Raw genomic sequence first — 18,087 nt, 5'->3', positions numbered from 1 at the left:
GTGCAGCCTCTGTGCTAGCAAGGAAACTGTAGCTATTTTTAGCTTGATGCTATTGTTCAAATGATGAGCTGTGCAGAGAAAATTCAAGGTTTTCTCACCTGCCGAGAATTGAGTCACTCTTCACATCTGCATGACCAGTTTCCTGTTGGGACAACTTTGAACAGGCTAAAATAAGAATGCACAAACATTTATCAGTAGCAATTATGTTAAAAAAAAAACAACCTTATTGTGAAACTGGCTGCAGATCCAAGGTGGTGCTGCTTTTGGTTCTTAGTCAGTCAATTTTCTCTATTTCTAACACAAATTGACATGAGTACTATTTTTGTGTGTCTACTATGCAAAAATACTTCAACAACTGACCTCCATCCTGGTCGCATAATCTCAGATTAGTAATGGGACCAAGCCTCTAGTCATGAAGACACCTTTTGCCTGCAGTCAGGATTGGGACTTCATATGTAGTGTGCAGTTGTTAGCCATTGCTACAGCTTTTCCTTCTAATCTTCTAATGCTTACTTTGTTGGTGAGTTAAGTGAGTTTTTACCCCCCCTCCAAAAAAAAAAAGTCATTTTGATTGAGCTAATAGATTTAATAATAATTTAAGCATTTCATACCAAAACTAGTCTTTCTTGATCAATTTGATTATCGAATGCAAAAAGAGCATACATTTGTTAAAAGTAGATTTGCTGTGTTTTTTTTTTAATCATTGCAGCCCGAGGGCATAACTACTCATCAAAGCTATATCTGTATGATGGGATTTTAAATGTAACAGAAAATAAAAATGCCCAGGGAAACCACTCACTGTAGCCATTCATAATATATTAAAATTTCAAATTTTGAAAGCTATTAATATCAAATAGGTTCGGCTTCACTTTCATGTTGGAGATGCCTTCCTGTGACAGCAGTGCTGTGGTGATCTAAACTAGTTTAACTGACATATGCACAATAAGTCTAAACCACGAGTGGAGTCTCTCTTTATTTATTTATTTTTTTTACTGGCGTCTCTTACTGTTTCATGCAACCCACGTCTCCTTCGATGAAGTGATTTCTTCATAAACTGAACTGATACAAAAGGAGAAGTGCAGCAAGCCTCGCAGCACCAGGAGGAGCACAACAAAGCGGAAAACAGACTACACACTTTTATGCACACGAGTCATTACGTACAAGTTTATTTGCTACAGTGCAGCATCACCTATTTATCCTGGATGTACTGGCTCTGAATTGTCCTCATTAAATAGACTAATGGCTGCTGGCAAGCAAAGACCTTTTGAACTGATGAACATCTGGATGTTACCAACTGGCCGCAAAGAGAAGCTCCTCACCATGTTTTCTCATGTTTGGCTTATTTACAATAAATTGCATATTCATCATAAAGCGCAATAATTCTTTCATGCCAGTTAAAAAGAGTTGCTGGGTGGTGTTTGTCAAAGTTATTACACTTTACAAAATTTGTATAATGTGCTGATGAGCCAAAAATTTATTACTACGAAAATATCAGCTATAAAATGCGTTTCTAATAGCTGATTTTAAGTCAGAGGAATCTTTGTTTTGCTGTCTAAATGCCTTAAGCAGCAGTTTTTGTAATGGTCCCAACTGTTTAGCTCTAAGAAGCCATTAGATAATGTCAGCAGAGATACAGTTCAACTTTGATTGTTAAATATAAGATATAAAAAATATTTTAAAAAACCACATAAACAATACAAATACATAAAAACATATCCAAAGGCCATAATGCATCACAGAAAGGCTTTCAGAAATAAAGATGGCGATGGGTTCTCAATCTGTAAAAGGCTGCACTGATAAATAGTTTAATAACTTAAAAACAACTTTACTTTATATCCGACTGCACAATGTATAAAAATAGGATACGCAATGCCATTAAATTATTCAGAGACTCTTTATATGCAAGGGAGAAGGCCAGAAATTAGGAAAGCCTGCATTAAAAACAGACTCTGTATTGGTGACTGTACTGAAAATCACTTTCAAGAATCGGTAAACACAGTTCTTCACTGCATCTAAAAATGGAAGAGTCTTCTTCTTATTGGAAAAAGAAAAAATCCATAAGCAACAATTAGAAAGGCTTCCACTCTCTCTGGGCCTGAGGTCATTTAAAATCGACCGAAGCAAAGTAGAAAACTTTTTTTTTGACCAACCAAAATTTGAAATTCTTTTTGGAACTCATGAGCACACGAGGTAATAGAGAAATCACACTGTCCAGCTATTAGTGCCAGTCCTAAAGCCAGGCTCTGTGATGGTAAAGGGTGCATTAGTGCACATGGAATGGATAAATTGCACATCCGCGAAGGCACCTAATCCATTTCAGTTAGATACAGGGTGTAGCTGATCTACTGTATTTCATTTTTATGTATTCCGCAGCCTGTGATATTGTTTTGGAATCACTGATCCTGAAACAGACATAACCAAATAAGGTACCTCAGAACTGTAATTAAGTACAGTGCTTCAGTAAAGGTACCTGTATGAAATCTGACTGTGCAATCTAATGCTCATTGTTGACTATCATTCTCTTGATTCATGAACTCTGCATAATGCAAACTGGATCTTAATTTCTTTATGTGGCCATCAAAATGAAGAAGTAGCATCTAACAACATTAACCGCGGCTCTCTCCTCCTGCCGCTGTGACAAATGTAGACGGCGGGGACAATTTGCCTTCGATGTGTAATCACACTGCCCTGCTGCTGAATGTCTGCTTGGTTTCTTCTCTGCAAGGAAACATCTGATTAATTGCGCACTGCTAAAGAGCTTCACTCAGCAGCCCGGCACACAGGCTCATTAACAAAGAATGGGAGAGCAGGAGAGGACGGTGCCACGCAGCTGTTCCACTCTGTGAACACCTTACTGCAGCTTCACTTTGAGATGGACACATATCAATAGGTGTAGACCCCCCTCCCGCATCTGTGAGTAACCACTGTTTTGCTGCCAGACAATAATATTGGGACTGAAGCAGAGATTCATCAGTCAAGCTCTTCTACTTCAAGAGAGCTTCTTTCCTCCCCCGTTCAAGGACTCTATTAGGCCTCGTAGTGAATGTGAAAGTGAGGCACACGTGTGGCAGAATATCGTGCTCTTCTGTGAGGCTGTTTGTTTTAGAGGGCGCTGAAAAACAAAGACATGCAGATAAAAAAAGGCTAACACTGTAAGAATCTCCTCTGTCAGATAGGATCTCTGAAATCATAATAGCAATTTATAACATTAATATAACGGATTGTTTAAACTTGAACAGCGCTTTTTTCCTTTTCTTTTGCAGCTTGCTCATAAATGTGGCTTTGCAGAGTGAGTGTCGAAAAAGCTTTAGATTGCGTGGACTCAATTTCCTTTAGATTTACAGCTAAGGCTGGTATTTATCTGGAAAGGCAGTTTGGATGCTACATGCGTGGTGCATGTATGTGTGTGTGTACTGGGCGGTGACCTCATTGGTGAAAACCTCAAAGGGCGTTGTGCATTCACTGGGAAGACACAGCTGAGGCGTTGGCTGTGTCTGAGTGTTTCTGCCTGAACCGAACCTCCTCTGTTTTCAAGCACTCAATCCGCTCTGCCAGACGCCCAAAATGGCACCAATTGATCCTTGCACATCCACGCATGCAGAGGCAGCGCAGCTTGAAAACAACACCGATGGAAATGTAAGCTGCAGACTTTCTGCTCAGTACTGCAGCGTCGACTCTTTTATACCCACAAAAACTGAAGTACGTGAATTATTAATTCTGTGTATTAAACATTTTGGGGAGTTCGCCTGTTTAGGAGGAAAATGTATAAAATGTGTTGCTTTCATTTCTCACCACAGGTGAGTTTGGGGTTTTAGACGCTGCCTTATGCAGTGGACATTGTTGCTTTCAAATATAAAGAGATCACTTTTGAACAGACGGCCTGACAGACTTGCAGTACTCAGACTGTAGCTAACTACTGTAGCTACAGTAACCCTGAGAAAGTCATTACGTAACTAGAAGCCGTTGCGTCACTTTAAATCTTTGTTCCTTGCTCGAAAAATGGAGTTGCACTGCTCATTACAAATCACTCTCTGTGAGCATCACTGACAAACCACTCTGCCACGTCTGCCAGGATGTGTCGACAAAGCCGTGACTGTATCAGTCTAGCGGCTACAAACTGCTAAAGTGGCAAGGATGGATACTTGTAAGAGACGTTAGGAAAGGGTTTTAGTTTTACATCCATAGATATATATTTCAGGTACTTGCGGGTAGTGAGAGCAGTGAATTTTCTAGTGTAAGAAGAAAGAGTTCTGTACTTTGTGATGTTAATGCAGGAGCTGTCCAAGGTCCTGCTGATGCAAGACCTTGGACAGCTCCTCATCCCCTCTGTAATAAAAGTTGTACTGTGTCATGTTAGCTTCATCCATTCTTCTGTTGTCCATCTCTTTATATTTCATACTGTTTCAGCAATAAACATGCGAGCAAATTAGAATATCAGCTGTCTACAGATGCCTTTACACAAGCCGGACAAATAAACTCGATTTTTCAGCAGATGTTCTCGTTATATTAAGAAAAACATGAATTAATAACGGCTCTATTTGTTGTATATAGTATGTGGGAAATCTTATAATACATAAAGTATCATATGCCCCTGAAGGTTCTTACCTATCTAATACCTACATCAGATTTATGATGTCATCGTTTTTCTTAGCTACCACCGTTGAAAGGCCTAAAATGGCCTGTTTGTACCATTTATGGACCTGTACCACCTTATAAAAGTGTTCTGTTATGTTCATTTCACAACAGATCACAGGACCATGTTCCCATCGATCTTAGGTGAGCACCCAGAGAAGGCGCCGATGTTTCTAGATGCTGTTTACGCTTGTTTATGAGTTCTAACTTGCTTTTGTTGATGCTGACTTGAGTTTCTGAAGCTAAATAATGACTTCCACTACAGAATTGTGACATTCAGTACAGTGTTTTCTGACTTTGCCCCGACCATATAGATGTTTCTTGGAGTTCTCTGAATGTTGTAATGATATTATCATATTATGAAATCTCATAATATGACTGACTAGTATCCAGTCATGTTACTAATTTGTTGCCACTTAACCTAATTAGCTGTGGGATATTCCCCCCAAAACTGAAACATTGTGTTTGTACTGTTATTTTGTCACAGGGTTGCGCATTTTGTTGTGACAAAGACTGTTTTTTTGAGGGGTAATAACACAAATAGATAAGGTTGGGGTTCAGTAACCCTTGATGAACATGCTTCTAACAGCGGTCTACTGCTTTGTGATGTCACAGTGTGCACTTGCATAACAGGGTGCTGTGAACAACAGTGAAATTTGTCAGGAAATAAAAGTCTAGCACTGCACAAACAAACACCATACATGTAACAAAACTGCCTTTGCTAACACTGCTCTCACACGTTTGTTTTATAAACCCTTGAAATTTTGTTAGTATGCAACCTGAAGCTCGATCAGTCATATTTATCATATCTGTTACTGATGGCAATACATAATCAGTGCTTACTTCTACTTCTCTGCCTCTTGAATCAGAGAGAAATCAGTACCTTAAAGACCAGGTGTGATTCCACTTATCCTGCTTTCGTTGTCTGTTCACTCCTGCCGGCTCAGGGAGGAAACAGGGTGAGCAGCTCAGAAGCATATTTGGGCAAAAATACAGATTTTTCTTCCCTCCGCAATTCAACATTGTTATCTCAGCTGCTCACAGATGAAGGAATAGCCTCATCTTCAAATGAGTGGGAAAGAAATAAAAGTGTATGGAGCTGTGAGAGAAGGAACAGAGGAGTCAGCAAAGCCTTTGTGTTTCTCCCGTGTCAGAGGGACAAGCGCTGTCAGAAATGCTGTCAGATGCACCGAACGCTTTTGACTTCATCGAATTTGGAGCTTCCTCCCATCTTTTTCTGTCAGATCCAATTTGTCACATGTAATCTGCTCTAACCTTACCACCTTACACGGACAAATAAGAAACCAGGTGACTAATAGAGAGCCCCTCTGCTTTATCAGGCAGCTGCTCTGCTTATTCCTCGATTCTTGTCTCTGTGTCGCTCAAATGCCTTTCGTCTATTTCAGGGACACTTGCTTTCAGGATAACGCAAGGCCATTACAACAGTAGTCTTTTTGCATTATGAAAGAGATTGATGTGATGTGCGTTTCCATGTTTGCCCAAGAGAAAACGCCATTTTTATTTTTCCTAAGAGAGAAAAAGACTAGGCTGTTAGTGCAGCTCTCGCTAATGGGCCATCCATTTCTTTGTGTGCGGTTTAAATATCTGCACTTTGTGTTTGTGTTAGTTTTCTCACTCCGTCTGTCTTTTATATTACATTTTTAGTGCTTTAGAACCTGAATCATCTTCAAGCGCAACAAAAATTTGTGAATTATTCAATGACGTGTGAATTCAACTTACATAAAAGATGAAAGCAAACAGGAGAAATGCTCGACGTTCTGTTAGCAACTTTGCAGCTGTCATTAGATAAGAAATAATCTGTTTGATTAGGTCTGATCAGGGATTTGGCAGGAGTGGGCGGTGTGGGGGTGCAGGGCTCTTTGCAGTTCAGCTAATTTGGAAGAGGGAGCTGTTATCTATGTTGGACTGCAGTTGGAGTAGGCGTTGTTAGGCTAATTGTGCTCAAAAGTGTCCTTTTACTGTCATTTGGCAGCTTTAATCCTTTTTATTTCACTGGCTCTGTGAGCACTGCCCACTGAAAGCAGTCTTCTTTGTAGAGCCACATATAAGCTTTGAGATTGTTAGAGATTTCTCAGAAGTGGGTTCAGTGGCTTTGTCTGAGTTCCCCCTCGGTGTCGCGCTCAGCTTTGGGCCTCCCGTGACAACGGCGCGGTTCAGATGACTGCAAGAGAATTTTAAAGAGGTCACCTTCCTCGGGGAGGGGGAGGGACGACTGAGTCACAGTTGAGACTGCACACCACGCTCAGCCATCATATGAGCCGCTGCCCGAGACAGACAAGAAGAATACACGGCCAGGTGTCAGCAGAGCCTCAGTCAGGCTCGTTTTAGCGGCTGTCTCACAGAGGAAGTAACACATTTGGTAAATGTCCTAATCTAGAAAAATACTTCTCTTAACTACAGAGAGATTTAAAGTGAACCAGTGATTGTACTTGACTATCCTGCTTTGTTTTTTTCAGGGCTACATCCCGATGGTGCTGTGTTTGTTATTAAGCTCATATATTCAGGTTTAACTCACATACAGGCCAACTTTACTTTGTGCTGCCTGCTTAAACAGCTCCCCTCACCTTCAGGCATTTCTTTCACTACATTTGTCAACAAACCTCAAAGTGAAATGTCTAACTTTTTTGTGTTTGTAGACTTGAGCATAAATATCCGTACTGTACTCATGGCATGGTGGCCTGACAGCATATAGCGGCGCTGCTTTGCATATCGACAGCTCACCTGTCATGTTATTGGATCATTGTTTTGCTGCTCTGCCTAAGTTACGTGCTGTTTATAAACTGGTACTAATGTCAACATGTAGCAGGTCGGGCTCGCATCATCTCTTCAGGAGAACTTTTGTCGTCTGACGTCTGTTAAAGCTGATTTCAGCTGGGAGCTGATGAAAGGTTTATCCTCTTAAACAGCTAAGTTCTAGCTACTACACAAAGCTGTGCAATAATTCTCTGTGGGCTTCCTACTAGTAACCCATGTGAGTTTAAAGTAACATTAATTGGCAATGATTGTACAAAAGAATGCCACTAACAATAATCACAGTGATTGTCTACTTGCATTTTTTGGAGTCTTGTTTACATCAACCTGATAACTCAGGGCATTTATCCATGTATGCACGGTAAAGACAGCCTGCTAAAATTCAGACTGAGCAAGGTGATTTAAGGGTCTTTAAACACTGCATGATTTAGTATTTCTGAAACGGCTGATCTACAGGGATTCTCCCACACAACCATCTCTATTGTCTGAAAAAGGGAAAATATCCACTGAGCATCTCTGAATGCACCACATTGAACCTTGAAGCAGATGGGCTATAAGAGCTGAGGACCACACCACCAAGTGCCACTCCTCTCAGTTAAAAAGAGAAAGCTAATGGTATAGTTCAGACATAGAAAATTGGAAAAACATTGTCGTTTTTTCTGTGTCTCTATGTCTTCTGCAACATTGAGATGGTCGGGTCAGAATTTAGTCTAAACAACATGGAAGAATGGCTCCATCCTGCCTTGTATCTGTGGTTTTTTTGGCATAGAGCATCATTTAATCACCACAGCCTCCCTGAGACCATGTCCTTTCTTTTATGACCACGGTGCACTCATCTTCTGATGGCTGCTTCTAGCAGGATAACACCAATGGGGCCACAGGAGAGATATTTAACTAACTAAGGCTGTTTTGGTGTTTTTGTGGAAGAAGGATTTTTTTTGCTCTATAAATAGGCTTGTGGCAGTATGCTCCCGATGTTGAATATGTATTATTCTTCAGGTCAGGGCTGAATAATTGACTCTGTAAAATGCCCTTGATGGTCGTCCTTCCTGCTGACTGTTTTAAAATGTACCATCTGTTTACAAAGTCAACCAAAACTCTGTCATTTGTGCGCCGCCTGATAAATCACACCAGTGTTAATACTCACCAAGAGACTTAGGTGTCCTTTGTTGCTCAGATTTCCTTTTTGCACTGTGGTTTTTAAAGCTAGAGTGCACCGAATGTCGCATCATCGAATTCCTTCGGTTCGGGACTTCCTCTTTATTTATACATATCTTTAATTGTTAAGTATACTCAATAGCTTAAACATCAAGCAGCTCATAAAATGTTTAAACCCCAACTATCCAGCTTAGTTTTAGTGTGAGAAAATAAAACTCTCAAGGGAATCGTTTGTAAATCCCCCCAAATCCTTTTTCTTGAGCAGCTACTAACACGTTTCAAAATGTCATGCATATCCCAGCTTATGGCGTTCAGTGCTGTGGGAGGAGAGCTGACACTCAGCTTCTGCCTTTTCATTTCCCTTCTGCCAGCGGTGATATAATGTGCTAGATTTTAGTTTTGATATATATGTGAGCTGATAAAAAAAAAATCCAGATAAAGGCAGCAGCAGTGTTGGGCTCAGACTGAGGTCAGCTCAGCAGTCTCTTATCAGTCATCAGAGTCTTTACAATGCATCGAGACACGATGCCTCTTTCGAATTCCTTAACCTCGCCCGGCGTCAGACATGTGAGCACACGTCGCGGTGGCCTCTTTAGAAGCCAGAGTGGCTAACGTGATGGCACCCAGCGAGAGCCACTTGTCTTTAAAGGCCATACCTGGTCTGAGTGCTGTCTGCTGTGCACTTCACTGTGAAGGTCACCAGCAGGGGAAGGGAGGGCGAGGGCGAACGTGTCAGCCCAGTCGCTGTGCTCTGAATATTTCGGAGGCCTGTTGGGAACATGAGTTTACATGTTCCCAACAGAAAGCTGAAGAACCTGTGGTAGATCCAGATAAGGACCACTAGTTATTGTTGTTGGAAATGCAAGCAACAATACTTCTGATTAAATTATACATTACACAAGTGAGTGCTGCCTTAGAAAGGCGGTGTCAAATCTGTATTCTGGATTATTTGCTAAAGATAAATCTATAAATGGTGTTAGTGGACCCAAAAATTCAATTCTCCACTTTACAAACCTTTTGAAACCTCTCTACCTCTCTTTAGTAAGAAAATATTCTTGTACCTTTATGAGTTTGGAGATTTAATGGCATGTTAATTGCTGCATTATTATTTACAGTTACTCTTCATTCATCGCTCACATTTCCTTTGTACTTTGTACACAGGCATGAATCTCTGTAGACAGATCGCTGCATGGAAATATAAAATCTAGATGCAAATGCAAATGATTGCCACTCGTGGTCTCCTTACTACGTACATGTTGTGTTTGAGCAGTTCTGATTGACAAACGGCCCACATGGAGAACATCACTGTCATCATAAACAGTGACCAGCACGCATCTGGTTCCACAGTAAGCCCCAGAATATTGCCTATTGTCTCAGATGTGAAAGTAAACTAACTTTGATGCCTTTTAGTGCTTAAAAAACAATACACTGGTATATTTCTTCAGCTGTGGAAACATAATATACTGTATATTTGAAATCACGATAAACGGTCATTATTATCAAAGAGGAAGGTATTTGAAAAGCTTGTACATTTCAGTGAAACTCAAAAGCATTTTGGCAGTGAGAACGGCTCAGCTGTTACTCCTGAAAAGAAGAACTATGGTGGGACTCCCTGTCATTTGTTAATTTGAGCTGCTGTACAAGAAAACAAGTTTTTATCAACCCAACAGTGTCTGCATAGAGTAGCTGGGATTTGTCTGCATCTGGAGTTTTTGCAGTTTTCAAAGAGACATCCTGTTGAGATTGCAGTGTGCAGAAAAACGTTTTTTCTTCTTCTTGGATCATAATCACCTCACAGACTAATTTGGAAACTATAGTTTGACTTTAAAGAGTCATATTTGCATCTTAATCTTTTAAACTCAGATTAGGGGGTGGACTGAGAAACTTTGCTTCACTGGATAAACAATAAATGTGAAAACAGACTTCTAGTACCAACGTCACACATTCATCTTTCTGGGCTGTGAAGGTCAAATTTAAGTAGCTTCAAGCAAATGATATTTCTCCATGGTGCTGGCTTTAAAAATTCAGGTGTAATGGCAAAAACAAGTGAATTATTCAAGAATCTTTAATATTAAAAGTCCATGTTTAATATTCAAAGAACCTCCATGGTAAACTATCTTACGATCCCTGTAGCTCTACAAATGAACATGTAGCCCAACCACAAATTACCTAAAGTGTTAAAGAGCGCTGACATGTTTAAACATGCACACAGGTGATATAACAGTTCGAGTATCCCTGATGTTGAATGCACTGTGGTTTGTGCTGCAGGGAGGCTGCGTGTCCCTTGATGTGGATACAGAGTAAAACAAGTTTTCATTTAGCTTTTGTAATTCCTGCTTCCTGCAGAGAAGCTGTGAAGCTCACTTGTATTTACATAAACACATTTCACACCAGCTTATTCAGCACCCGTAATAATATCTATCATTTCCTAGAATCAACAGTTTCATCCCTTCTGTGAAAGAAAAGGGCAACAGCATGTGATGCATTTAGTCCAGTCAGCTGAAGTGTTCCTGCTCTGACTTAAACAGCACTTTTTTCCCTGCCCATTAGTTGTGACTCAGTACAGTATGTAATAAGCTTCTGCAATAATGCATTTTTGACGTATCCTGTGTACTGTTCTTTAAAGAATGAAGAGATGCAAATCTTTACTTTGTTCATAATCTTTCAGCTTGGGCTTTTCAAAGGTCACCTGTCTTCCTACCTACAGCAAAAGATGTATAAAATATTTTAAATATACTGAGTGAGATTCTTGAGTGATTTAGAAAGAATATTTCAACTTTGAATTATATAAATATCTAAACAAAGCCAGTTTGTGTTCTGCTGTTACAGAGATGAACCGTCACTGGATAGCTAGTGTGTAGGCAAGGGCCAAGATTTTGTTACAGGAAGCTTTCTTGGTTTGCGTTTGGAGTTCATGTGTTGACAAGTCATGCTTGAGGAGGCTTAGGTTACATGTGGGGAAACTGCTCATGTGAAGAGCAAAACAGGGGCATTATTTGTGGAAATGCAGTTTTAAAACCATCACCTGATCATTTTTGAATAATTACATTATTAGAGTGTAGATCATGGGTCACGTTAACAGCTAAAATATGCTTACATTCGCCCATAAGGTCTTCAAGATCAACTTTAATGGTCAAAAATTGACAAAAGAAAAACATGTCAGCATATCGCTATAAAGATTTAAAATATTATTTAAAATTTGTCCTCTGATCTTTCTTTTAAGGTCAATAGATTGAGTAGATTTTAAGTACACTTAAAAGAACATAGAAAAACAAAATGAATAGATCCAGTAGTATTATCTTAAAAGTAAATACTGCCCAAAGAGTGAGCTGCCCTGGCGGAGGTTTGCGCTGTTGGAGTGCTTCTCGTTTAAATATGTATCTGTATTTTGTAAACAGTGACTGATGAATGGCAGATGAAACAGGAAGTCTTGGCCTGGACTCGGCTGCACTGGAAGCTTTGAAAAATCAGCTGCTGCAACCGTCCTGCAAATGTGTTGATGGGCTCTCAGATTGCTTGGCAACAAATTGATCCGTTCAAAAAGGCAGCATGCAGCAATGACTCACTTTATTTAACCTCGCCTCAATCATCCAAACAAGCCTGTTTAAAAAGATCTTGCACCACTGTAACCAAAATAAGCTTGTATTACCTATACTTTCTTTCAATCTCCTCAATTATTAATCCAGATTTACTAATACCACACCATAGCTTAGTAGTAGGGATCTTATAAACAAGGTGTACTGTTTCACTACAGTGTTTCAGGTTTAAGATTTGTACCCTCTACTCACAAAAACTGGCTAAAACATGGTGTTTCTGAAGCTAACACACAGCTGTATGCTCTATTTCCATGTCACTCACTCACTGATGTTTTTTTCAGCTGATTTAGAAACTCCCTTTGCACCCTGTCATGACTGCTGACCACCAGTCCTTAATCTCCTTAGTAAACCACCACACTCCATTATAACAATGTGGCTTTCTTTTATATACAGTCTATGCTTTTAATGTGTCACCGCTCAGCCAACTTACTCTTAGCTCAGCGTCTTTCTTTCATGTGCCTCAGCTACTGATTCATCCCGGGGTGCAGTAAGCTCTGCCAATTGTGCTTTCTGGATCCTTTGGGAAGTCTATTTCACTGCATCTGCTAAGGTACATGTTTCATATCTTATTGTTGCGACCCCTGATTTTTTTTTAAAGAAATATAAAATATAAAACTGTTGCATTGCAACTTTCATGGGTGAATTATAATACGCAGAAACACAGACATTTCTCTTCCATATCGTTTGTCCTTTCTGCAACTTTAAATTCCTCAGTCTACCAGGGAAGAGATAGCAATGATGACCTCCCATGACAAACTGCTAAGGCAGCGTGGGACAGCTCAGTCATTTCCCAGTTAATGGTTAATTATGCTCTATAATGCATCTATCTTTGTTATAAGAGCTGCAGCTTTAAGCTAATCGGTTGTGGGGATTCTTTGTGGAGCCTCTTGAATCTGCTTTGTCTGTCAAATATTCCTTTTACGATCCTTTTAAACATTTGGCAGCCGTTCCTGATATTAATTCTGAAGAGACTCATTAATCTTGTACCTGCACATTCCGGAAAGGCCTAATTACAGGAGCATGTCTGTTTAATTCATATGCAGTGTAAAGAAAGAGCTCCCAAGCATCTCTTTTTTTTATTTATTTTTTTTCTCTAATTTCGGCTCAAATTTTAGCTTTTCTTACTACCTTTACGCAAAATGTGTTGAGCATTTGTCAGAATTTAGACTGGCAAAAAAAAAGGCAAATCAAACACCCCCCCTCTCCCCTAGATCTTCTTCTAGCCATCCACTCGAGCAGCTGTTCATATTTCAGTATCAGGAGACTGTTTGACTGCCGCCCCAGTACAGCTCAGCTTTTACTCTGAAGTGCGCCTCTTTGTTTACTTACTTCACGCTTTTTTCTCTCACGTTTATTTTCCTCCCTGCAAGCGGTGCCTACAAGATGATTGGTACTGTTTAAACATGTTAACAATGCATTATCAGTCAATAGTTTACATTCTGTATGACAATAAATGGTTACAAACCATTGCTGGAAGCCACAATATCCTTGTTTTTGTTTTTTTTCAGCGCACAGGGAGTTTGGGATTCTGAGCACGTTTTCCTTCTTGTGTGCTCTGAAATCCAAAAAGACAGTTGTGTGATGGAGCTCTCTCCCCTCTGTTCCCCCAGGGTTTGCAATCCTCCAAGCCATCATGGAGTCTGCTGTAGCCAATAACTGGCAGGTGACAGCTCGCTCGGTGGGGAACATTGTGGACCCCACAGAGTACAGGCGCATCATCGAGGAGATGGACCGCCGGCAGGAGAAACGCTTCCTCATCGACTGTGAGGTGGACAGGATCAACTTGATACTGGAGCAGGTATTCAGTTTGCAAAGTGCTAATTCAGCCTTGCTTAAAAAAAATAAACAAATTTCTTTTCCTCGAATATCAGGAAGTAAATCTAAGATTGCCTCAGAAATATACTCTTCCCCCAGCCTCATGATTCGGCTTGTTCTATTGTTTCTAAAAGAGGAAACATGCTATTTCCCACTTTTTGCTGCAAGCGCCACTTCATGCTACACTGCCAGTAAAATACGCCATTTCTCCTAGCTTGGTCCACTCCCCACTTTTCATTCCTTTTTCATTATTACCCTAAACACTTGGCACGTGTGAAGATCGCCTCAGATCTTGACACTCTCATTTAGAACTGATTTTAAAACAGGCAAGGCGGTACATTAAATTAAGGCTTGTTATTTGTTGTTTTGTGTGTGTGTCTGTGCACGCACGTGTGTGTGTGTGCACGTTGTTTGAGGTCACTTGGGCTTAATTCACGTGGAGGAATTAAACAGTTCTCTCATCCTTGTTTCCTAGGTGATCATCGGCTACAGTTTTTCCACACGAATCTTGATTCAGGTTCAGTGTTTGCTAATGTGTGCTGCTCTCTCTGACTGCACCATAGAGAATATTTCATTGTCAGAAACGTATTAAAATGAGTGTTAACTGAGAATTTTCCTATCTACTCAGAAGATCATTAGTGTTCATTTGGGGGATTAGTTTGGTGCACATGTGAGTACATTAGATTTTGCAAATGATTTTTTAAGCGTACGCCTTCTTGAGGTACGTGAAGCTAAATAGTAGAGTATTGCTGATGTTATCTCCACAGGCTCAGACTGAAGGTAATGCTAACACTGAGTAGCTGTCGACTGCACTGCACACTTATTACTTTTAAAGCTTTTTCCTTTCAAGTGAGACACTGTAGTCTGTTTATGAGGTGTGCCAAAATTAGATGAGTTTGCCCCACAGACTGTATTCAAAAGGAAGATGTAGCTACAGTAGTGTTTGGCATTAATTTGCACTATTGTTTTGAAGATTTTCTTTCCTCACCAAGTGCTTGGTCATAGCGAGTTGTCTCGTTGTTGGGTTTTCGCTGTATTATTGTAGTGTCTTTACTTTACACTCTGAAGTGCTTTGAGGTGACTGCTGTTGTAATTTGGAGTTATATAAACAAAACTGCCTGTCCCTCTGTGTTAGCCCTGCGACAAACTGGCGACCTTCCAGGGTACATCCTACCTCTCGCCCTATGATAGCTGGGAGAGAATCAGCCAATCATATGGCAGTAACTTATTTAGGCATGTAAACATGTTTAAGATGACCCGTTGTAGTTCAAACCTGGCATTGGAATGGTGAAGAAAGGTGGTTTAAAGAGACTCTGAATGCGGCTTGATTATTGGGACAAAACAGGCTTTCAGAAACTGTTGATTTACCAGATGAAAATGGATTTGGAAAACAGAAGATTGGAAAAATGTAAATGTATTGGAAAAATGGATGCATCCTGCCTTGTGTGGTGTAAATGCAGATAATTTCTTAACACTTTGTTTAACTGATCATGATTTTGGCCTCTATCATAGCTGACCATAATAATGTCCATCCTTTTATGACTTGAACTTGAAGAGTCCACCGTACTCAAACGGGCTCCTCACTCCAGACGGAGCTGTTCACTGCAGGAAAACAGGCTTGGAAAGATTCAGGCATACGGAGCACATGTGTTCATGTCCCATCATTTACCTGCATACAGTTTCTTTCACCATGAAGCAGATTTTTTTGCTAATCATGCAGTCATCGAGTAGTTTTGATTGTCTAAACTTAAATTCTCACTAAATGTAAGAATCTGATCATGTGAGCCTGTTTTTGAACCGTCACATGGCTCATTTTTGTGTTTACTGGCAAACGCTGCTGTTTTAGACACAAGGATTAACAGTGACCAATTTGACAGCAGAAAGTTGTTTTGTTTTTTTCCAGACGCTGCACACAGCTGCACAGCAGAGTTACAAAAGCCATTAAGCCCACAAGTGTAGTCTGCGTGTGCGTGCGTGCTGTGTGCATTTAAACCATTAATCCTGGGCACATCTTAGCCTTCTGTTCTTCGCTGAGATATTTGTGTATAAAGGCTTCTGCCCTCTACATAATGATCCTCATTATTGCAGGCCTTATGAGTTTTACTCTGACCTTCACTGCAGATCTGTCTTCATTTCCTCTGATGCGGGGGATTATTTTTAGTGACAGTGCTGAACATTTTCATTAATCAAGAGAAGTTTGCTTTTCCCTGCCCTTCAAATTTAGATCCAGGGTTTCTTCAAGTGTTCTCAAATTGCTTCCGTATTAGATTCAACGTATCCAGTCATACAAAGGTGGTCACTCTGTGTCATATCTGACCGATCCAATCATAACCTCTCTTCTGCGGTGGCTTAATGTGAATCGTTGCCTTGTCGGCAGCATCTGTCAGACACGTATCTCTCCAGATGCATAAGAGTGGCAAGGCAGGCCCGTGTCTCTTGAGAATGATTCCTTATACGAGCTGTGACATCAACACTTGCTTTAATGTAATATCAGCTCCCAGTGTAAGTAGGACACACTGTCCCATAACAGCAACAACAATGAGCCTACTATAAATAGCCTACCCTCCTAGCCTGAGGGAAGATCTTTCACAAAGGCAGGAGTGAGCAAACACAACTGCGATCACTCATGCATCAGGAAACAATCGTTGTGGACATGATTTAGTTTTTAATCTGCGAGGCAGTAATCAGATGAATTATGATTCAAATCTTTTGATGCCTTCTGTCAGGATATTATAAAACTCATCATTAATACATTTTATTTGCAAACATCTGCTGTTCGGTAGATGCTGTAGTCAAGGAGGCAGTTTCAGTTCTTCTAGGCTTTATTTGTTGATAAATGTGCTGTGGGAGTTTTGGTCTTCTGCTGGCTCTCTCACCACCTGTAAAAGTATCAGTTTGCTCATCTCTTCAGTAAAGTAAAGACGGAGCGATAAACACCTCTAAGGCTTCTCATCAATAATAGAAGCACAGTGGATTTGTTATCGCTCTAAGAGAGGACCCATCACCTCCAGCCTCCTCCTGCACAGCTGACAGACAGAGGAAGAGTCAGAGGGAGAGATAAAAAGACTGGAAAGGCAGAGAGCTTGTGGGAATTGAGCCATGTAGTGTGACTCTCCCTGTCTGGTGCTGTGGAGGGAAATGGGAGAAGTGCTGAACACCCAGAGGTGCACTGGAATTCCACACCCTGTGAGTAGGAGAATGAAGCATGCTTTATTTAACTTCCTAAGACCTGAACTCTTCAATGGCATGCATTTTTAATTTCTCTTCGATATTTGGGCACGTTTTTTTTGTGGTTTTTTTACCTGAATTTTTGTTTCTGAGAGAAATGAGATCCACATAGGAGGACATTCGTTTTAAATTTCCATAGAACAGTATCAACATAATGTCCTTGTAACTGGATATCAGGCCCTTGTAGAGCAAAATGTATTATTTTGGTCTAGACATCCCAAAATGTGATGTCCACATATGTGGGCACCAGGTCCTAGGAGGTTAAATGAGATTATGCTATATATAGGGTCATTATTATATAATCAGGGAAATTGCAGTTTTGGCTGTTGCTTTGTTGGGAATTGCTGTTAAAGGTATTGATATTTATAGCTAAAATCCTGACCAGCTAATGGTGGGGCAGGACATGTCAGATGGCATAGGCAAAAATCATAACAGTGTGACTGATACTGACAAGCCTATGTCAAACAATGTACAGGGTGGGCCATTTATATGGATACACCGTATTAAAATGGGAATGGTTGGTGATATTAAAGTCCTGTTTGTGGCACATTAGTATATGTGAGGGCCCCTGTACATCTCTAAAAATGTAACTGTAGGTGTATCTATAACCTAATGGTAGGACAATTTTACCACACCTTGATCACAGGGGGCCTCTTTCCACACTTCCACGCTCCACACACTTTTGAATACAAGGTTCTTGGGGGGGAAAAAATGTAATTAGAGGGAATATTTTCAAGTCAACCAGTGCTGATTTTGGCCAGGCTGTGGAGTCAGTTGGGAGCAGTATTATGCCAGGATGGTTAGCAAGTACACCCGTAAGAACGAAGAAATGAAAGTACTGCAAAGCACTGGTTTTACTAATACTTCAGATATAGGAAATGTGTTT

At 40.4% G+C, this 18,087-nt stretch overlaps 1 protein-coding gene across 7 annotated transcripts in view; it reads left to right on the top strand.

Moving 5' to 3' along the window:
* Window positions 1-18,087, top strand: part of LOC120734151 (glutamate receptor 3) — a 74,818-nt gene that overhangs the window by 19,927 nt on the left and 36,804 nt on the right. For all 7 annotated transcript variants that reach the window (XR_005695975.1, XM_040032745.1, XM_040032742.1 and 4 more), the window contains exon 4: window positions 13,769-13,956. Coding sequence is in view for 6 of the 7 variants with exons in the window: in XM_040032745.1 (XP_039888679.1) it covers window positions 13,769-13,956 (188 nt within the window). In the remaining variant the exon portion in view is untranslated. The remainder of the gene's footprint in view (window positions 1-13,768; window positions 13,957-18,087) is intronic.

This window comes from Simochromis diagramma, unplaced genomic scaffold (genome assembly GCF_900408965.1).
Source record: "Simochromis diagramma unplaced genomic scaffold, fSimDia1.1 OVJJ01000216.1, whole genome shotgun sequence".
NCBI lineage: Eukaryota > Metazoa > Chordata > Actinopteri > Cichliformes > Cichlidae > Simochromis > Simochromis diagramma.
Note: the sequence above shows the minus strand (reverse complement) of the source record. Positions and strands in the feature narration are given on the sequence as shown.